This window comes from Ochotona princeps, chromosome 20 (assembly GCF_030435755.1).
Source record: "Ochotona princeps isolate mOchPri1 chromosome 20, mOchPri1.hap1, whole genome shotgun sequence".
NCBI lineage: Eukaryota > Metazoa > Chordata > Mammalia > Lagomorpha > Ochotonidae > Ochotona > Ochotona princeps.
The window spans coordinates 2147825-2168931 of NC_080851.1; the positions used below are offsets into that span (position 1 = coordinate 2147825).

Genomic DNA, 21107 nt, shown 5'->3' on the forward strand with positions numbered 1-21107 from the left:
CCTGGACAGCAGGTGTGGGCTGCCTCAACCCTCTCCCTAGAGAGACAGCATCCACTACACCGAGGAGTCAGTGCCTATGTCACATCCCTCTGACTTCATTTCCCCATGGCACTGTTTCCTAGCAGATGTTGCCATGTTTGCTGCCTAGTCTTTGCTTCACATCCCCACGGAGGATGGTGTTTGCTGGGGTGGGGTCCTCAGCCGTCTTACTCACCCTTGGCAGCCCGGTGCCAGCACTGAGCTCGTGAATGTATTAGCGAATGACTGAAGCACTTGGATCGCTGACCCTGCTCAGCAGTATGACCTGCTTTAGGGGGGATCCCCACAGGAGGGAGTTCACAGGTGCTTCTCTCTGCAGGTGCTTAGGGATTACAGATATGCTTGAGCCAAAAGGATGGGGAATTTCCCTTATCCGTTCCCTTGTCCATTGACCCCTGTAACACAGCATCTCACTAGCACATTTCTGTTCCTTTATCCCCCACTGTCCTCCAGTTTAAGACAATGGTCCTCAGACCTTCACGGGTGTGCAGAAGACCTGGGAGTCATGTTAAAACTCAGGCAGTGCTTCCACAGGGGTAGGGGGTACCCATGACTGCATCTCTGAGAAGTCCCTGCAGGATGTTAGTGCTGCTGGTCTCTGGGCCACCTGTGCCTGAGCAGTTTAGATCTGAGGGAGTCACACCTTTGTCTGCATGTGCTCAGCTTCTCCTGTCTCCTGAAACCGAGTTGCAGGTGTTCTCTGGCTGCTTTGCCGTGCTTGGTGCTGCGAGGGCTGACTGCGTCCCACGCTCCCCTAGGCTGTCTGTGGTCTCCATGTGAACTGAAGAAGTGGGAGCAGCAGGCCAAATTTTTTTGAAGTTTTTTTTTTTGAAAGGCAGATTTACAGAGAGAAACAGAGAGACCTTTCAATTGCTGATTTGCTTCTCAAAGAACCACAACAGCCAGGACTGGGCCAGGCCAAAGCCAGGAAACAGGAGCTTCATCCAGGTCTCCCATGTGTGTAGAGGGTCCAAATACTTGTGCTACCTTTTATACTTTCTCAGGCACATTTGCAGGGAGCTGGATCAGAAGTGGAGCAGCATGGGGCATGAATTAGCAACCATTTGCGATGTTGGTATCACAGGCAACAGCCTAATGTGATATGCCACAAAGCCAACCCTCCCCCATTATTATTATTGTTATTATTGTTATTATTATTAGTGATCTTGGGCAAATCACATCTTTACTGTGTGCCTCAGTTTCTCTGTGAAATGAAAGGTTAGGCTTCAGTTCTGGGATCTCTTCCAGCTGTAACATTCTATGGTCATTTCCAAACAAATCCGCGCAGTTTCACTCATTTAAGCCTCCTGCAACCCATGGAAAAAGTGCTAGTATTATCCCCATTTTAAGATGCTGGAGACATCACAGAATAGCAGCACAACATTGAGGTGTGAACACAAAGTTTCTTCTAGAATCCTTACACTTAGCCATTGCACTTGACCTTCCTGGATTATCTTGGTCAGGAATGATAGCAAAATCAGTCAGATGACTCATGCTGGGAGTACTGAAAATGAAACTGCTTTCTCGTGGGCTTAGCTCTCACAGTTACTTCTGTGCAATTTAGAGAGGCTGAGTTGGCCTGAGCCCTGTGGAACATACTGAGTCCTTCCAGGGCCCTAAGTCTGGCATGCAGTGAAATACCAGAAGAATGGCATGGCCAATGCTTCTGGGACCTGCTTAGTTTAACACACACCTATTGGGCTCCTCTGAGCAGCCTCTGTGGGAGCCCCTGGAGCCACAGTGTCTGGACCTTGTGATCCATGTTGATGTGCACTCATCCCCCCGGGCTCAGGGCCACTATGCTGCCCTGGAGGACATTAGCGTCATACCAGGCTGCAAGACTGTGCCTGGGAGTGTCTGAACTTTTACACTTGCCATGTTTGTTTATTAAAGACAGACAAAAGGCACACACACCCTTAATTTTACATGTTTGCTTCCTCTACTGACGTAAACAAGATCCAAAGGAGGCCATCATGTCGGACACTGCAGATGACGTGAAAGAGGAGGGCTGTTACTGGGCTGATTGCAGCTTTCGTGGGATCAAATCCCATCTGAAATTTGCTTTCTCCAAGTTTCCTTTTTAAATATCTTTTTTAAAGAGTTATTTGCTTTTATTTGAATGGTATATTTGTAGAGAAAGAGACACACAGATAAAATTCTTCTATCCACTGGTTCACTCCTCAGATGGCCGCAATGGCCAGAGCTGAACCGATCTGAAGCCAGGGGGCAGGAGATTCTTCCAGGTTTCCCACATAGGTGCAGAGTCCCAAGGCCTTGGGACATTTTCTTCTGCTTTTCCAGTCCCTAAGCAGAGATTTGGGTGAGAAGTGGAGCAGTTGGCACTAGAACTGTTGCCCTTATGGGATGCCAGCATCACAGGGTGGAGGATTAGTCTGGTATGCTATTGAGCCAGCGGTTGCTTCTGACTCCTCCAACCCTCTCTGAGTTCACTGATCCTCACAGGTAGCACTTATAGAACCTACTGTGGTGGTCACCATTGTCATCCCTAACCCCTACAACTTAGGACAAGTGCCCCAGGGTATTGCAAGTTTCTGACATGGCTGCCTCTTTCCCACTAACTTGCACCCCGCAGTGTTGGATGACTGACATGTCACTTTGGCCCTTTGGTGTGAAAGACCAGGCCTTTTACGGGTCTGTAATGTGGCTGATTGCCAAGTGGGGGTCATTTAGGGAAAGCACTTTTATGAGAAAATAGGAAAGTTTGAAGCTAGCCTAGCACTCTGCTATGTAAATGATACTGCCAAAGTACTGGGGAAGAGTTGGTGCTCATTAGAAAACTCCACTCACTAGCCTTGTTTGGCCACATCTTCTAAAATTGCTCAGAAAACCCTACTTTCACTAATTCTTGTACTGGTTTCCACGCACGGGGTGTAAGGAAACAGAACATTTTGTGATGTTTTGCTTCCATAGGTAAGGGAGGATTAAACATAAACAATAGAAAAAGCATAACGTTGTGGTGGTCCAGGGGCACGACAATGTTATTATCAGAAAGTCCGTGGCAGTTTGGGCAGTATTTTCAGAGCTGGATGACCCTGGAAATGCTGCTGGGGTGCCTGACACCCATCGCCAGTCCATGGCTGGGCACACTGTTGGACTGTGGTCACTTGCTGACTAATTCTCAATCTGTTTTCTGTGTCCCCATTCTCTGGCTGCCAGCTCATCCTGTTTGTCTACAAAGCATGTGAATAGATCCTGTTTTTAAATGTTTCTTCTCAGGAAGTTTCTAAAAACCTCACCAAGGAGAACGAGCAAATCAAAGAGGATGTGGAAGAAATTCGAACTGAGATGAATAAGCGAGGCAAGAACTGCTCCAGTGCCATTCGAGAGGGCATGCCAGACATCCGCTCAGCCCTGCAGAGGGATGCAGCCGCGGCCTACGCCAACCCAGAGGTACAGCCCAGTCGCCATGGGAGGGGGGGACTGTCATCACAGCCCCTACCCCTACGAAATGGGAGAGCCGCGTCTCTCATTTGTAAGGAGCATTGCAGGATGCAGCACATCTCCCATTCTGGTTTCATCTCATCTGTGTGATTCTTGTGTGGGTTGGAAGTGCAGGGGTTGATCCCCTCTGATTTCACACTGAATCCCAGAAAGGTTCAGTAAGGACTCAAATCAGAGTCTCCTGTGTCCCATGACCTTCCAACCCACTTTTGTGAGTGGCTTTTACATTTATAAGGAGGGCATGACTGCTGGCTTTGCTGGAGCCATCCGGCGTCTCCTGCTGCTCTCCTGACATGGTTATTAATAGCAGCTCATTTCACTCGCAGAAATGTTCCAGTTTGGAAATGATGAATTATGTGGTCCCCTTTTTTATGAGGGACTTTGTAATTTCTACCGTATTTCATCACTGCAACATGCGATCGGCACCACAGCCTTGGAACGCAGGCTGGGTGGAGAGCCAAACCCTCATGTTGCAGATGATGAAACAGCTCCTGCGTTGCCCCTGCTCTCCTTGCTCCATTCCACCATGCAGGCAAATATCTCAAGACTCTGGCCCGTCCCACTCAGGTGTGTTCCAGTGCACAGTTTCCTGTGTGTGAAATAGGACAGTCTAGTACGACTTAATGACGCATTGCCTTGCCTAGAAATGCCTCCCCGTGTGGTGCCTGTTCTTTTGATTCTAATCATGAAGTTATGTTTATGTGCCAGTGGTTAAATGTGTTACTATTTAATTTATTCAGTTGTCTCATAAATTGATATCCAGGAAATAGGCATTCTGGGAAAGAGGACCCACCAGAGTAGAAGAGGACCCTGGGAAATTCTGATGGCAGAATTAGAAGAGTCCTGTTAGCAGGGCAGGTCTATGTGAAATATAAAATGTAGTGGGGGAAAGTCCCTGGGCAGGCAGGGGACAGCAGCACTTAAGAAAGAGGCCTGGCTTCCTTTATTAGGTTGCCAAGGGTCTGTGGGGTCAGTGATGGATGGCAGCCAAGTTGGTGTCCAGGAGTAGGATCCAGGGATGTTATTCGGGGGGGGTCCCCTCAGTCTTGGGCAATCATTATGGATGTTTTGGGCAGGACCTGGCAGAGTTAGAGCCCCTGGACTAGTGTCTTTGTGTGTGGTGGTGTGAAGAATGTGAGGAGCATCGCCACGCAGGACTGTTACCTGGGTCGTCAGGAGAGCAAGACTGGGTGATGAGCAGGGCTCTGAGCCACTGACTGGAGGAGCTATCCAGCTGTGGGCTCAGGAAAGCGTGGACACACATGATCTGACAGCAGGGTGACAGGCACGCCAAGGCCAGGGCATGAAGCCCTGAACTCTTCCCCAATCTGCAACTTGAAATAAAAACAATTCCAAACCATAACATAAATATAAGGGAGGCCAGTAATTTCCTAGCTTTTCCCATGATGACTACTTAGATGCTTTCTTTGGGAATATCATCTTCCTTCCAAAATGATTTCTATTCTCATGTTGGGACCCCAGACATGCTGGCTACCAAGCATGTGTTTAGTCTACATGGTGGGTCACCCATCAGTGACTGGGTCTGAGCTCACAAACCAAACTGTCAGGGGACATTGGCACTGCATGGGGCTCTGAAGGCACCTGCTCAACACATCGGTGGCCCTGTGTCTTTTATCTTCTTCTCCTCAGCTGGCCCAGTTGTCTGGTGGAGCCAGGCACTCCTTGCCTTGCTGGTTCCCAGTATCCCATTTGGCTAGGCTGGCGAGTTCGTCTGGTGTCTTGATGACACATTGTGTGGTATGTCCAGGAACCCAGCTCAGATTTCCCGAGGGCAAACAGCAAACCAAATCAAACACACCAAACTCCTTTTCTCCTTGCTCAGCAGCATGCTTTCCTCAGCCTCGGCTTCCCATTCATCACACTGCTGAAGTTAGCAAAATCCACACAGACCAGGGTGGTTGGGCAGAAGGGGAAGTGGTGAAGCAGAGCCACATGTGGGCTGGGCCTCGCCCTTCCCATCTCTTGTCTCATTAGTAAACCCCATGTGGAAAGAGAGGCGGGTAGGGGAAGGGGTTTGGCTGTTTATTTTCAGGGTTCTTGTGGATTGTGTCAGGGGGTTTTTTCTTTTTTCTTTTTCTTTTCTTCTTCTTTTTTTTTTTGAATAGTGACTGGTAATTTGTTGGCAGCCTGTCTCAAAGATGATCCTGGCCTACAGGGTTGGCAGGGGACTCCAGGGACTGGTTGGGAGTTGGCATATTGGCCGCCAGAGGTTGAAGTCATACAACAAGACTCTTGGATTGACAGAGAGAGGAAATCAAAGCTTAGTGGGTGCAGCTGCTGCCTGGTGAAGCCTGTCGCCAGTGGATCCAAGGAAATTATATGTTCTCTGGCAAAGGCTATCCATGCTCTTGCTCCATCCTCCTGGGCTAGGACAAAAAACTGGAGTTCCTGCCCTTCCCTGAGAGCCTGGAATTAGAGAGTTCTTGGGGTTGGCCACGAAGGAATGATGCCTTCATTCTGCAATGCAGAGGGAGACCAAGGCCAATCATCAGATACCTCTCAGCGTCTGAGACCAGGGTTGTGGCTGGGGCCTCTTGTCAGCCACCAAGCAGTTCTTGCCAGTGGGAAATGACAGTTCTCCCCAGCCTGCTGCGCAGCAGTCAGTCCATGGCACTGAGGACTTGGGCACCAGGGCGAGTTTTTGGACAGCTGATGAACTGGTGTCATGGTCATGGGTATGTGCAATGGGGTAAGCGGAAAGACACTGGCTCTGAAGCATGCAGTCCTGGACCTCATTACTGATAGGGTGACTTAGTTAACGCTCTCCCAGCTGCTTAGTTAGTTGGCCTTCAACCAATTGCTGGGTGATTGAAGGAAACCCTGGCTTCCTCATCTATCGAACGTGGATGGCTGCCTTTTCTCATTGTTCTAAGAGCTAAAATAGGTGAAAGGAATATGGCCGTGACAGGTGCTCACTGAAACATCACGAACAACAGCCAGATATCCCCTACACTTGCAGTCAAGAATGCGGAATGGAGGGAGGAACACCCATAGGGGTGGGCGCTGCCCAGGGCACAGCTGTGCACGCCTGACCTGTTGTTGCTTCTGGGTATCTTTGGCCTCAGCCAAAAGAGGCTGGTGGAACAGTGTCACCTGCCTTCCAGAGCCTGTCACCACTGTGTGTTGAGAGACACGCATGTGTAGGAACTGTCTTATCTGTGATACTTCACAGCTAAACCCTCTTGTCATGGGAAAATCAAGTACAGTTTTGGGGGTGTGGCTGAAAGTGAGGATTCTGGGCTTTCTGGGGCCAATGTGAAAGATCTAGTAAGACCCTGACTTGTCTCCTGCTGCACAGAATAGGGAGGTTGGCTATGGTGACAGGGTCCCCATGGCAGACAAGGAGTGGTAGTAGAAGGACTTGCTCTGCCATGCAGCTCTGTTGTCAGCAGGAAGTTCACCAAAGGCCTAGGCCAACAGGACTTGAGGGAGCTCAGCCACTTGCTTCTGGCCTGAGAAAAGAGTATTGGGATGGCTTAGGGGCCTGGTTCCCACAATGCTCATCTGGAGCTAGACCCACCTGCGGGTGGCCTGACTTGGAGCACAGTCAGCTCACAGACTCTGTGCCCAAGGTCCTTTGCTTTCACAGATGGGGGTTGATAATTCTGGGCAGGGAGCGTGACTGGACAGACCTACAAAAGAGCAGGAGACCTCACTGGGCACTGTGACAAGTTAGAGCAAGCCCCTTGGTTCTTGTCACCCAATGGGCCAGCAGTTCTATGGAGGACAGGACAGTCCTTCTTCATGCCCAGTGGCATTTTTATTGTGCCAGCATGATGCCCAGACATAAGGTCATGGACTGCCCACTGGAAATCACTGGGTTTAATGAGATCAAATGCTGGCCACAAATAGAAACAGCACTTTGGGATTTATTACGATTCAAAAAACAGATTCCCAGTTAGGGAGCACTCATCCAGGAGTCTTGAGTAAGACAGATTTCCATTGTCTGCAGACACACCAGCACTCTTAAGTGATGCCAATGAAAGCAGACTAGGAAAGGTGTTGTGATAGAAGCATGGGCTTGTATCCATTCGGAACTGTGTTCTGCACTGAATAAGTGACCCAACTCCGGTGGCCTAAATTACAGTAGAGAGTTCCTTTATTCTTACACATAAAGGAGCTTTGGAGGCAGATAGGTCAGGGCTGGTTTGATTAGCTCAAAGAAATCATCAGTGACTTAGGGCCTCAGAATCTCATGCTGACAACACAGCTGCTCAGCTCCAGCCATCCTCTTCATAGAACAATAAAGAAGTGAGTGAAAAATGTTTCCCAGTTAAGCCATCCTCCCCCTCGCCGTGCTAAGGAATGTTTCTAGAAGCTCCTCCCACTGACTTCTACCCATACCACACTGACCAGACTTCAGTCCCACAGCCTCTCTCACAAAAACAGCTCTCCATTAGTTAAGGGACAAAGGGGACGAGGAGTCGGGATGTTGAGAAGTCCTTGTCTGTCGCCGCCGTCCAGCAGCAGCAGCAACACTAAAAACACCGAGTCTTGGAGGTCTGGGGGAAAACTGGCAAAAACGGCTGTGTTTAAAAATCTTTTCTCTGCTGCTTCTGTCCCCATTTGTCTAAGCTTTCCTACCCGCTTCTTCTGCCACCCTTCCTCCCGTTTTCCGCCACCCTTCTTCCCACATTTCTTCCCGTACTCTCTGCTTCATTTGCCAGTCTCCTTGTCACCCCCTAGTAGTCTCTGCGTTGCCCCCCAGTCTTCTACTGTCCATCCGTCCAGTCGTGCCCTGTCCCCCATCTTCGTCCGTCTTCGTCCGTCCATCCAGCTTTTACCAGCTACTTTTATATCGTTCTTCCACCAATCACTTCTGCCCTTGGTGCACGGGGCTATCTGATAGGCCAGCAATCGCAGCGGGGGAACTAGCCTATCCTGTTTACCTGCTGGCGAGACAAATCCCGCCTCTTGGCCCTTGGCCAGCCACCATCTTGTGACCACCTAACATACACGTGGGGTCAGCCGCTCCCCACACTTGTCACAAAGAAAAAGAAAAACCTAGGGAGGAAGGAGGAATTCTGGATGAGAATTTGCTTGGGGCCTGAGTTTTGAGCTGAGCCCTGAGGAATGGGCAGATTTCCATCAGTCACTGTATGTCCAGGGAAGGAGGGGTATAATGGCTTTCCTGACAGAAAACAGAGTCTGAACAGAGACCCACTTGCTCAGGAGAACCAAGGGGCGCAGGCAGCAGTGAAGTTACTAGAGTACAGAGGGGCTGGCAACAAGAGAAGAGGATGCCTCATGGTTCAAGGTCAGCTTCTAAGAGCTTGAAAGGCCAGGCCAAGGACTTGGGGCTTTATTCTATATGCAGTGATGGAGCGTTTGGGGGAAGATGAGTGATTTGTGGTTTAGGCAGGCTTGTCTGATTGCTGTACCAACACTCATGCTTCTTGCTGAGGTGCCACACGCTAGGGTTAGAGTTAGGATTAGAGATTAGGGTTAGGGCAAGGGTTAGATTTAGGAGTTAGGATTAGAGGTCAGGTCTTAGATTAGGTTTATGATTAGAGGTCGGGTTAGGGTTAAGGTTAGGACTAGGGGTTAGGGTTAATTAGGGGACAAGGATAGGATTAGGGTTAGGGCTAGGGTTAGGGTTAGAGGCTAGGAGCTAGGGTTAGAGTTAGGTCTAGGGTTAGCGTTACGGTATATGGAAAGGATTGGGGAGTTTGGGCCAGTATGAGTGTTAGGGTTAGGTGGGTTAGGTGGGTTAGGGTTAGGGTTTTACTGGCCCAGCCAATGCCCCCTTCCTCTCATATGGATATATCTGGAAACAACCTACCCTAGATCTAATTGACACAGCATCGCTAGGCCAGAGCTGAGAGCAGAACCACTTTCTGGGCAGTTGGTTAGAGACATTGATTCTGGAGTCACACTACCTGGTCACATCCTGCCTTATAGCCTTTTGTTGGGCCTTGGGCAGTTTGTGTAGTTTCTCTGCTTCCTGATCTTAAATGTGAATTGTTTCTGGGACTGATGAGAAGAGTGTATCATTAATGATTATGAACATATTCAGCATGCTAACGGGCCATGCTTTGAAGGAGAGCTGTTGTTATAGCGTGGTCATTGCTACAGCATCATCCCTGCCTGATTGCGCTGCCCTGGCCTCCCCTTGTGTCTCCTCTCCCAAGCAGTATGAAGAGCGTTTCCTCCGGGAAGAAACCGTGTCCCAGCAGATCAGTTCCATCCAGCTCCTGCAGACGAACCCTCTGACCCCGCCTGAAGTGGTGACGCCACAGCGGCCCTTGCACCGGCAGGTGCACCTGAGGGGCCATCCAGCCTCCAAGCCCACCGTCATCCGGGGCATCACCTACTACAAAGCCAAGGTCCCTGATGATGAAAATGACATTGAAGAGCCACGTGAGTTGAGGCCAGGCAGGATGGGGAGGGAGATGCCCTGTGGGCCAGGTGCAGCCATGTCTTCCTTGCAGCTTGCTGAGTCTCCCTGGGCAGGTCAGTTAGCTTTTTTGGACTGACAGAATGGAGCATGGCTGAGCCTGAAGGGCCTGCAGGATGATGAGATCGAGGTTTGGGTGCAGCGATGTACAGAGGCATACAGTGCGTCTCCTGCCTGTCCCAGGTGCTCCTGAGGCCCTGTGCTTCCTGACGGAGCTTCCAGCACCTTCTTCTCTTTTGATCTCTGTCCATCTTAACTCCTCAGCAGGAAACAGATGTGCTGTTCCTCGGTGTCCCCATCTGGTTCCCTTAATACCTCCTCTTCCCGTGTTCCCTGCACCACCTACCTCTGCCTCTGTCTCCTTTATGTTTTCCTTGGGGGAATTGTGAAAGGTCCCTGCTGTCTTCTCCCCACTGTGCTGAAAGGACTTTCTTCCCACCTCACCTGTAACACAGCAGCCTCCGGTCGCATCTCCCTGTTTTTCTTTTCCTCTGTCTGGGTTTTCTCCACCCGACAGCTGGCATGACCGCTGTGCCCATTTTTAGCTGTGTTTTCACGTTATTGATTTGTGGGCATTCTTTACATATTTTGGACCCTAGCCCTTTGAGATCATAGCTACTGCAAGTGCTTCTTCATCCCTGTGGCTTGCATTGCAGCTCTGGAATGGTATTTTGAATGAGCAAACAAAGTAAATGGAGTAACTATGTTTTTTTTTTTCTGCCAAAACTCTCTGTATCTTCCTAAGAAATTTTTACCTCTCATCTCTGTAGTCTCTCTCCCATTTCTGTCAGAATAAACATCAAAGTCCATACCCAGCCCCAGCCATGCACGACCTGGCTTCTGTTTTGTCTGTTGCTGCACCTTCAGTTACACTCACACTGTCAGCCTCATCCACACTGGCCACCGCTGTGCTCCTGAAGTTCAGTGGGCATGTTGCAGCCTCATAGCCCTTGCCCGGCTGCTGCTTTGCCAGAGTCTTCTCACTGCACCTGTAGCTGCACCTGTAGCTGATCGTTACCATTCTGGAAGTCCCATGCTGAGTACTTGCTGCTCAACCATCTGGACTCACCTTCCCCTACTCCTCCTTTCCCCCGTAGCACCTTTAGATGTACAGTCTGCCTATTTTAGGTCTCCATCAGCAGGTAGGAGCTCTGTGAAGTCTGGGATCAGTACAGGTCTCATGATTATACATATTCTCTGAATGCTTGTTAACCCAGGGATTGATGACTTCCTCCCCAGCCAGCAGTGTCCACAGCCCAACTGTGCTTTGAGACCTCGGAGCAGGGGCTGCAGCCTATTCAGAAAGACCCTGTAGGAAGGACAGGTTCCTTTCCCCTGTGTCCCCCACCACATGTTTCTTCTGAAATCCTAGCTGGTTCCATCCCTGAGTCAGGTCACCACACTGCACAGAGGAGCACCTCTTGTGTATCTACCAGTTGCCACTTGTTTCCAGTTAATGGTGGTTCCTCTGCCTTGCGTTTGCTTCACAGATGATGAACTGTTCAGCGGTGAAAATGGAGTGGATTTGCTGATTGAAGATCAGCTCCTGAGACACAAAGACCTGCCCACTAGCGCCACACGGAAGCCCACAGCCACCTCTCAGGGAACCACCAGGACCACTGACCCAAGTACCCGGGCCACGCCTTCCTCCCCAGCACAGCCCCCTGCCTCCCCCTCACCTGCCAGCTTCCCCAGCCCTGCTCTCCCTGCCTCTGCTCAACAGCTCTCTGCAACATTCCACACCTCCTCTGTGGTCCTTCCAGACCCTCTCCAGGAGACGGGCCTTCAGCCTTCTACGCAGGAACCAGCCACCACCGTGGCCCATGCAGCCACTGCACCACCCATGGCTCCAGCTTTCCAAGCGTTGGCTCCTGAGGATGCTCCAGAGGAAGCCACATTCACAGCAACGGCTCCTCCCACCACCGTCAGGACAGACTTGCCGGGCAAAGCTGGTGGGACCGTGCCTGACAGCCCCACCCTGAGCCCTGAAGAAGAAGATGACATCCGGAATGTTATAGGTGAGCTCATTTTGGCCTGGCTGAGGTCTCCTGGACAGCCTCTGCTGAAGCTAGACATAGGCTGAAAGGGGAGGGAGGACGCAGGTGGTCAGGTTCATCCTCTAGAAAGGCGAGTAGAATTACACTTCGGAGTGATGACTGCCTTTACCTTCCAGGGTTTACACATTCAAAGTGTACCCACAACAAGAGTGGGAACGCCTTTACCTTCTTAATTAAATAATAAGTGAGAAAACAGAGCACTTCCGCCTGCTGGTTCATAAACCACCCCCTCCCCACTCAACCAAGGCTGCCTGCAGGGACACCTGGCTGGGGCCAAAGCCAGAAGCCCAGAACTCAGTTGAGGTCTGACTCTTGAACCATCAACACTACCCACCAGGATCTATGTTAGTAGGGCACTGAGGTCAGGAGTGGAACTGACTGTCAGACCCCATGTGGGACACAGGTGCCTTAACCAGCTGCTTAGCCATTAGGCCAAACACCTGATCCCACCTTTTCACTAAAATAGATATTGAACTTAGTGGAGCTGAGTTCTCACCTTCATCAGTCAGTTTTACAAGCATTTGCCAAGTGCTTTGTGATACTTTTTACTGTATCTGGTGATAACTCAGCTAAGTTTGCTCCTGTGAGCTTGCAAGGTCATGAAATAACAACAGATTGTTATTGGGGGAAAGTTCTAGAATCGTAGCAGAGTGGGAGCCAGCACAATCTCTCATGAGTCCTAGACTTGAGGGGCAGTGGCAGTAGTATTGTGTCACATGCCAAGTACTCTGATGAAGGTTCACTGAGTTGGGGTTTGAAAGATGAGTAGGAGTTTTCTCATCAGACTGTTGGGTCTAAAGAAACAAGTTGTATTACAAAAGCAGAGAGAGCATCAAAATACTTTCTGAAAACTAAAACTCATCTGACAGAAGACCTGGTGGGAACTGTCCTCTCCTTCTTCCCAGTCCCCATTCTTTTGGAAGCCTCTTTCCCAACTCCTCCTAAAATAAGGTTCCAGCTACTGCCAGAGAGGAGGTAGGCCAAGGGGCATCTACTGGGGTCTCATCTTGGAGTGGTTAGCTACAGGACCTTGGTCAATCCCTGCTTTTCTCTGGTCCCAGGTGAAGTCTGAGGTTTGCAAAGGACCCAATTCTTCCGTGATAGTCTGCAATGTTCTGCAGGAGGTCTGCTGGGCCACAGAATAGCAAGAGAGTCCTATTGGGGGCACACACACACACACACACGCACAGAGGGGGAGAGAGAGAGAGAGAAACAAAGCAAAAAGTCCAGAATAATGGCAATTTGGGAACAGAGACATTGTCAGTAAAAATGAGCTTCAGGGCAAAATCTCAGGATTTTCCTGGCCTGGGTTCTGCTGAGCAGGAGAGCAAACCTAGGGTCACAGAGGTTGGGGTGAGAAGAGGTGAGAGTATTTTCCTTGCCACAGAAGGCTGATCCTCGCTGCACAGAAAATCCAGGCTTTGAAATTGTGTAATACCTATACTCTCCAGCTCACTGCCATTCTTGGGTGGGAGAAAGAGGCTGGCTGGGAGATTTGGAAACCTGCCCTCATTACCTCTCTACAGCTGGCTGGACCACCAACAGTGGAGAGAGGCTGCAAGTAGGACATGCCAGCTTGTGGTGACTTTGGGGGATGGTGTTGGCCAGCCGGGGAGTCTCTTGCTAGCCAAGTATCGAGTTCTCTGCCATCTCCACAACCCACCTCCAGCTGAGTCCCACTCCCCTCTCCACCTGCCTCCCTGGAGTTTTACCTCAGCCATCTCTTCTGATGTGGCATGTACCTTTCTGGGCTTCTCAGGGCTCTGTGTGCCTCCAACACCCTGTGTTCTGGCAGCTGGTCAGCTGGTAGCAGGAGCTGAGTGATATAGGCATGTCTTCTGCTGTTGTCCAATAGTACAGTGAGGTAGAAAACATCATGGCACAGAGGACGTAAGGTTTGCTTAAAGGCCAGCCTGTATGAGACTGGCGCTGTGGCTCAACTGGCCAATCTTCTGACTGTGAGCACTGGTATCCCATGTGGGCACTGTTTCATGTCCTAGCTGTTCAACTGACCATCCAGCTTGCTGCTTATGGCCTAGGAAAGTGGTGGAAGATAGCCCAAGTTCTTGGGACCCTGCACCCATGGAGGTACCTGACTGCAGATGACCATAGAGGTTCCTGGCTTTAATCAGTTGAGCTCTGACCATTGTGGCCATTTGGGGAGTGAACCAGTGGATGGAAAATCCTTCTCTGTAAAATCTGCCTTTTCAATAAAAATGAATAAAAATTTTAAAAGGGGGGTGACAGTCTGTAGAGTTTTTCAGAAAGTCTGAAATTCTTGCTTTGTGTATCTACTGCAGGCAAAACTTAGAGGCTGTGTTTTCTCCGGATATCTAGAGGTGACACAGGAGGTGGCCCAGGGAAGAAAGATTTGATGAGGCAGGTGATGTGAGTTTGTTTCCAGGAATCTTTTTTTTTTTAAATTGTTTATTTGAAAGGCAAAGTTAGAGAGGGAGGGACAGAGACCTTCCATCCAATGGTTCACTCCCCAGATGGCCACAATGGCTGAAGCTGGGTTTATCTAAAGCCAGGAGCAGCCACATCTTCCGGGTCTCTTTGCTGGGAGCAGGGACACAAGCACTTGCACCAGCTTCTGTTGCTTACCTAAACCATTGACTGGGAGCTAGGTCAAAGTGAGTGAGCAGCTGAGACTTGAGCAGTGCCCACATGGGATGCCAGCATTGCATGTGATGGTCTTACTGGCTGTGCCACAACACCAGCCCCTCTAGACAGCACTTCTAATCCCTTGCCTCTGGCTGCTGTTGGGTGAGTGGATTCCCTTCCTGGAACCTTCTCGCTGGACCTCTTGACATCCTGCACATAGCAGTCATGTCTCACGTGAGGTGTTGACGTCTCCCAGTCATGAGCAGAGTAAAAAAAAAAATTAAATTAGAAAAACGCATTTGGATGAAACACACTCAGGCCATTGGCTACCAGGGAAGGGCTGTTTGCCATTTTGAATTATCTGGCTATTTTGATTTTTGATCAATTTAAGATGTGGCTTTACACGCACCCTTGTTTAGAAGGAACATCTTGTCCCATCTTATTCTCAAATCTGACTTTGTGATACTTTATGATGTCTTCCTCTTGGAGGAGTCATAGAATTCTCAAAAAAATTCCCCCAAATGAATGACTTGGAATGACTTGGAAACCATTGTTGGCGGCACAAGTGAGCATGTGGCTGTCGTAGAGCTGGAGGACTGACCGGGAGAGGATGACACCATGATGGGTGGGCACTGGGGCATAGGAGAGGGTGGCACTCTCGGGTGCCACACCCCTGTGCCCACTTCCCCAGCTCTGGGAGCCCAGCACTGCTGGTGCAGAAGAAAAACCATGGCCGTACTGCTGGCCAAGGCCAGGGCTGCCAGACTTCCTGGTGTGTTTATTAGAAGGGGCTGCCGAGGAGTGGCTCAGGGCTAGGGAAGGGCAGTCAAAGAGGACAGTCAGCCTATGATGATGCCAGAGAGAGCTTGTCTTAATATTTGAGTCTAGGAAATATCATGATCTGTGAAGAATGTCGCCCCCACAAAGCACACGACCTTTCACCATGTCCAGGGTCATGGTTTGTGTCAGGGTCGGCCTTGTGTCAGAGAGGCTGCTGTGGGAGCAGCCCCAGGAGGCAGATGCTGACGAAAGCTGGGGCGGCACCTTCTGGTGCCTCCGCAGTGCCGAGGCTCTTCCTCGAGTCACTGGACAGCACACCCCCTGGACCCAGCCTCTCTGTTGAACTATCTAAGCCTCTGGGAACTATCTAACCTCAAGCCACTGGGAACATCACTTGTAACACAAATAGCACTAGAAAGAAAAATGTAAAGTGGAGCTGCTCTTTGTCAGTCGGGGGGACTAAAGGTTTCGCCACGGGTATAGACAGAAGTGAATGAGATGGAGTCGCTTCCCTAGAGCGACCAGTCATGCAGGGAGCAGCGGCTGGTTCAAGTGGCGGAGCACATGGGAGACATGGAAGGTGACAGGTGCATGTGATCCAGTAGCAGCATCACCAGACCTGCTGGGAGACTTCATTCTTATAAGTGGTCCTGAGCTCATCAGGCCCACAGAACAGAGAAGACCCCTTCCACGTGGCGCCAACAGTGAGAGCCAGGGTGGATAGGAGAATGGAAAGCAGAAGTTCTGGCCCAAAGTTGGGTATAGGAGGGAGTCAGGCACCTCAAGATAGGGAGCGAGGCCCTGCTGATGAAGGGAATAAATTGAGAGTTAATTCTGAAATGATAGATAGGGTTCAAGGGTGAGTGATGCGTGAGTGCAGTGGGTAATTGGTGAACTGATCTAGAAACGTGACTCCAGTCCAGGTTGTCATGGGACTTGGGCTGGAGGAAGTGCTACGGCTCACAGAGGAAGCCCAGGGAAGAGACCGACAGACCAGCTACCTTGAATGGCCAAGGCAAAGAAGGAGGGTGGCATTGCAGGGAGAAGGAATGGCATCAACAAGACACCAGATATGCAATAGCATGGTCAAGTCTAACCATGTCATACGTATGGCTTGGTGCAAAGTGAAAGCACGGAACCCCCATGTTTGAAAAGCAAGGAACTAGTGACAGTAAAGGCAGTGAATATAAGGCTATGTGTGTGTATGTGTGTGTGTGTGTGTGTGTGTGTACATGCATGCATTTCTCTCCTTGTAGTGGTTTTATTTGGCATTTTATGCTGTTGGCAAAGAAATATCAAAAACTCAAATACTAGCATAAATTTTACATTCGTCTTTATATTTTGCAGTGTTCGTTTTAACCACAAATGTAGTTGTCCCTCAGTATCCACCAGACTGTTTCCGACTCCTCTTAGATACTGAAATCTTCAGACTCATCTCTTATATAGGAGCTCATACTACTTGAATATAACCCACGCCCATCCTTCGTTCCTAGGTTATTATAATGGCTAGTACATTGTAAAGGCTATCTGAATAGTGACTATACTATATTAATTGTGGAATAATGCCAAGAAAAAAGTCTGTACCTGTTCAGTACATGAGAGATTTTTTTCAAATACTTTGAATCCATGGTTGGTTGAATCTGCAAATACAGAATGTGTGATCTTTATTTTAAAGCACAAGTTCAAGGGTAAAATTCTTAAGGCAAGGTGGTAACAGGGAAGTATAAAACCAAGAGTGTTATCTGACTGCATAGGTCAGACAGCCAAAAAGCCAGCCCTGGCCCTAGCACCCTGAGGAATGCCAGCTGTTGCATGGGCCTGAGACATCCTAAGCTGGCAACCCAGGGGCCTAGTTCACCCCAAGAGGTGATTTCATGTTCCTGAATGTGAGAGCCTTCTAGCCCACTGCTCTGCCAGCTGGCCGCCTCTTCTGTGGCCGCTCACTGTCTGAACCTCAGCCTGCCCAGCCCTGGGGGCATTCAGGCAGGCAGAGGGTGAGATGTGAGGATGACCTTGCAAAAGGGGCTGCTGTACTGGGACAGGGACTCGGGACTTCCCACGGTGGCTGGAGACGCTCCATCAGGGAGAGTGTACACAGAGGTCATGTTGGGAAAAGCAGCTTGAGGACAAGTGGACAGCAGGACAGGTTAGAAGAGGGCCAAGAGGAGCCAAGAGACCAACTGACAGAATTGAAGTGATCCAGGCAAGGAGCGCAGAGGTGCAGAGGAAGGGCCAAAGGGTGAAGAGGTGGAAACCGACAGATGAGAGCCAATAGCCAACTGGAATATGGGGGAGGGAAGAGATGTCACAGATAGCCCAGGTTCTGACATGGCAGATGGGTGGTGTGCCGTGCCCTCCTCTAGACAGGAAGTACAAGAGAAGCAAATGTTAAGTTGATAACCCAGGAGACACCCAGGAAACAAGCACAGCATGCCTAGAACCAAGATCTGAACTAGAGTCATCAGCAAAAGAAGGGAGAGGGGCTGAGAGGGGAGCTGATTGGAAAGAGTAGTGAGGCAACAGCATAGAGGAGAAACCAACCCAAGAGCTGGGGAAGGATAAGTGGGGAGATGGGGGTCAGGGAGTGGAATCTGCCCCCGAGGGGAGGAAGGCTGGGGAGGGGCGGTGCCAAGCTGGCCCACAGAGAAACTTCCTTAACCAGAAGAAAAGGGGCGAGAACATTCCCACTGGCTGATGCCAGGCATTCCAGGAAACAATCAGGAGGAGTTGGGGAGCATCTTTTGTGGGTGAGATCAAGTGTGTGCCTTATAAGGGGGCTCGGAGGGCAGGAGAGGTTCTGGTTTGTAGATTTCTTCTTTTAGGGTGCCGTTTGTGTTTCTGGTACCCTTTGAAGCAGGGTCAGCTGGTTCCAGGACCACCGATGATTAGATAAGCTGATTCCTGGGCAGTGCTTGGTGGACATAAGCTGGTTCCATTGCTTTCATGTTGGGCAGTGTGCTCTGGGGAGGCTGGAGGAGCAGGCCCTCTGAACAGTCCTCGTCCCTCACCATCTGACATTCCACCGAGGAGGAGGAGGAGTGAGCACGCAGTGGCCCCGCCTCGCAGTGGCCCCGCCTCACAGCTGCCCCTGGCTGCCAAGGCTGGGAGCGCCTCCTCCCTGTGTGGTGACCTTCTGGCCTCAAGGCTTCCTGACCTTGTGCCTTGATCCTGTCCTCAGGTGTTCTGATATCACAGGCATGTGTCTTGCTGCCCATGCCTGAGCTGTGCAGCCTGCGTGGAGCTGGCCAGGATCTGGCCAGAAAGCCCAGGTGTCAGGACCGCCAGGCTGTGCAAGCAGGGGCTCTCCAGGGGCTGAGAAGCTGACTCCTTCTGTATCAGTTTCCTAGGCCACAAGCACCCAGAGGTGTCTCCCAGGGCTAACACTCAAAGTGTCAGAGGTGTGCTTCTTTCCAGAGGCTCCAGAATGGAATACTTCATTTTCCGGCTTCTGGGTGCTGCCAGCACTCCTTGGCACGTGGCCACTCATGTCAGTCTCCGTATCCACGCGTCACATGGCCTCTTCCTCGTCTGTGACTGGATAATCACCTCCCCTCCCCATTACAAGGAAATTTGTGGCTGCACTCAGGGCTCACTCAGATCATCTAAAACCATCTCCTCATTTCAAGACACTTGCCTAAATCCCATCAGCAAACTGCCTTTTGCCATATAAGGTCACACTTACAAGTGCTGGGATTAGGACCTGGATCTCCTTGGAGGCTGTTGTTCAGTCTACAATGCCATGCTGTGCCCAGAGCAGGTTCTGCATCGGGCACCCTTGTGAGGTAGGCAGAGCATGAATTCTACTTGTTTGCAGAGGTAAATGAAGCCTCTCTCATATAATGGAGACCACCCAGACTGTGGGGTCAGTGGCAGGGCCAAGCCCCGTCAAGGCCAGGCCTCTGACTTTCAGCTGGGGCCCTTCTCCAGCCCCATATTACGAACCTGCATCGCAGAGGTGGGATTAGGTGGGGGAGAGGGTGCTTTCCTGGAGCAGCACAGGCCATCAAAGATCGGGGGAGCTTTGGAGAATTTCTTATGTTTGGTCTGAGAGGTGGCAAGGCTGTGGCAACCCCAGCAGCTGTTGCCCTCACTTGGCCGTTTATGGTGCTTGGGGCATGGGCTTTGGCTGACCTTAAGACATAGAGCTGTTGTGCTTTTGGGCCTTGCCAGGGGAAGGGGGCACCTAGCTGCCCCTCCCTAGGAATGGCATGTGAGGGCCTGCCTCCCAGACTCAGGGCATGAGGTGTGGCTCCTTTGCTGGCAGCCACTGCCCCATTCTGCGCCAGGGAATGAGATACTTCCCATCAGATCTCTGCTGCCAGGGCTCAGAAACTCCACTAATTTATTGCTCTGAACAGATGAGCTCAGTTGGGGTGGTGGGGAGGAGATTCTGTTGTTTGTTTCCCAGAGACGGCATCACTTCTCCACTTTGTCACACTAGAACTTGTAAGCCCTACACTGAGCCGCCTAAACCTGGACAACTGCACCCAGCTACGGGACCCATCTGCAAACCAGGGCTAATGCCACGTCCACTCCAGCTTACCCCAGAACTGGAGCCGTGGGTGCAGCTGCCTGCCCCTGTCATGCCAACTGTGTGTTTGGGCTCCTTTCTTAGGGGCGGTATAGTACACAGCAGAGATAGGATCCTCTTAGAAGTGGAGTAGGCCTGGAATGTAGAGCCCTGAATCTGAACCATACGTCCTCATTGCTTTTGTTCTGAGTGTCATGGACAGGTCTTGTCTCTGCTGCCCTCTGTGCTGCCAGTCTTGATGGCAGGTGCATTTGAGGAAGCTGAGAGGGCAGGATCCACGTGGCTTTCTGTTCTTGTTCCATGGACTTCCTTGTGTCTCCTCTGCAGCCTACTAGTGAGCAGTTATGTGTGACTTTAGAATCACTCAAGGCCGTTGCCAGGAATAATATCTCATGGAAGCCTTGTAGGCTTGAAGCTTAGTCTAGAACCTGATGTGATTCAAGTGCCCTTTAGGACCTGGTCTGGGTACCAGGCCACTCCAGGGAACCACTCAGGAGGGCTGATTATTGGGTTCCTATGCCCTAGTGAGATAGAGTGAGGTCCTTACATGGGAACCTCATACCCTGTTCCTTCTACCCTTCAGCAGGGGGGCCTGGCATCCTGCTCTCAGTAATGGCAGAGAATGGTCTCAGGCTGGCAGGTGGGTCTCAGTCATGGTTTCTGCAACAGCCTGGAACTCTGCAGCTGGTGCCTGGTCTCACCTAGCACAGCACATCTTTTAGGCTGCTGTGCACACAGCCCCAACATCAGACCATCTGCTGGTAGCCATGACATGCCAGGCACACCGAGGAGAAGCTATAGCCTCTGCCCCCTTGGGTGCTTATGCCCTGGTTAGGGGTAGGCATGGAGAGAGGAGAGAGATGCATACACACCCTGGTGATGGCTCCCATAAGAGAGGATATGCAGGGCACCATGGAGCAGGATAGAATGGACCAGAAGGACAGGGTGGCTTTCTGGGGGAGGCGGTGGTGTCAGAACAAGACTTCGGATTTGAGGGTCTTGAGGAGTAGGATGGAGAAGTCTGAAAACAATGGAGCGAAGCATGGGGCACATGAAGACAGCCCAGACTAGGGACAGTGAATGACTCTGTAGGGGTGAAAGGTGGAGACAGTGCTGGAAAATACGTGGGACAGGGTGTGCAGGGCTGTTCCAACCAACTGAGGTGGGGATGAGTCAGTTCAGCACTTGTCGGGGGATGGCACCAGCAAACCTCTTC

The 21107-nt window shown here is 50.6% G+C and overlaps 1 protein-coding gene across 4 annotated transcripts in view; it reads left to right on the forward strand.

Moving 5' to 3' along the window:
* The window catches only part of OLFML2B (olfactomedin like 2B), a 35813-nt gene that overhangs the window by 13110 nt on the left and 1596 nt on the right, over window positions 1-21107 (forward strand). For 2 of the 4 annotated variants that reach the window (XM_058678041.1, XM_004589117.4), the window contains exons 4-6: window positions 3277-3450; window positions 9657-9882; window positions 11410-11937. In XM_058678041.1, the coding sequence (XP_058534024.1) occupies window positions 3277-3450; window positions 9657-9882; window positions 11410-11937 (928 nt within the window). Of the gene's footprint in view, window positions 1-3276; window positions 3451-9653; window positions 9883-11409; window positions 11938-21107 lie in introns of all 4 variants that reach the window. The other 2 variants (XM_058678040.1, XM_012928147.3) reach the window with 2 other exon arrangements.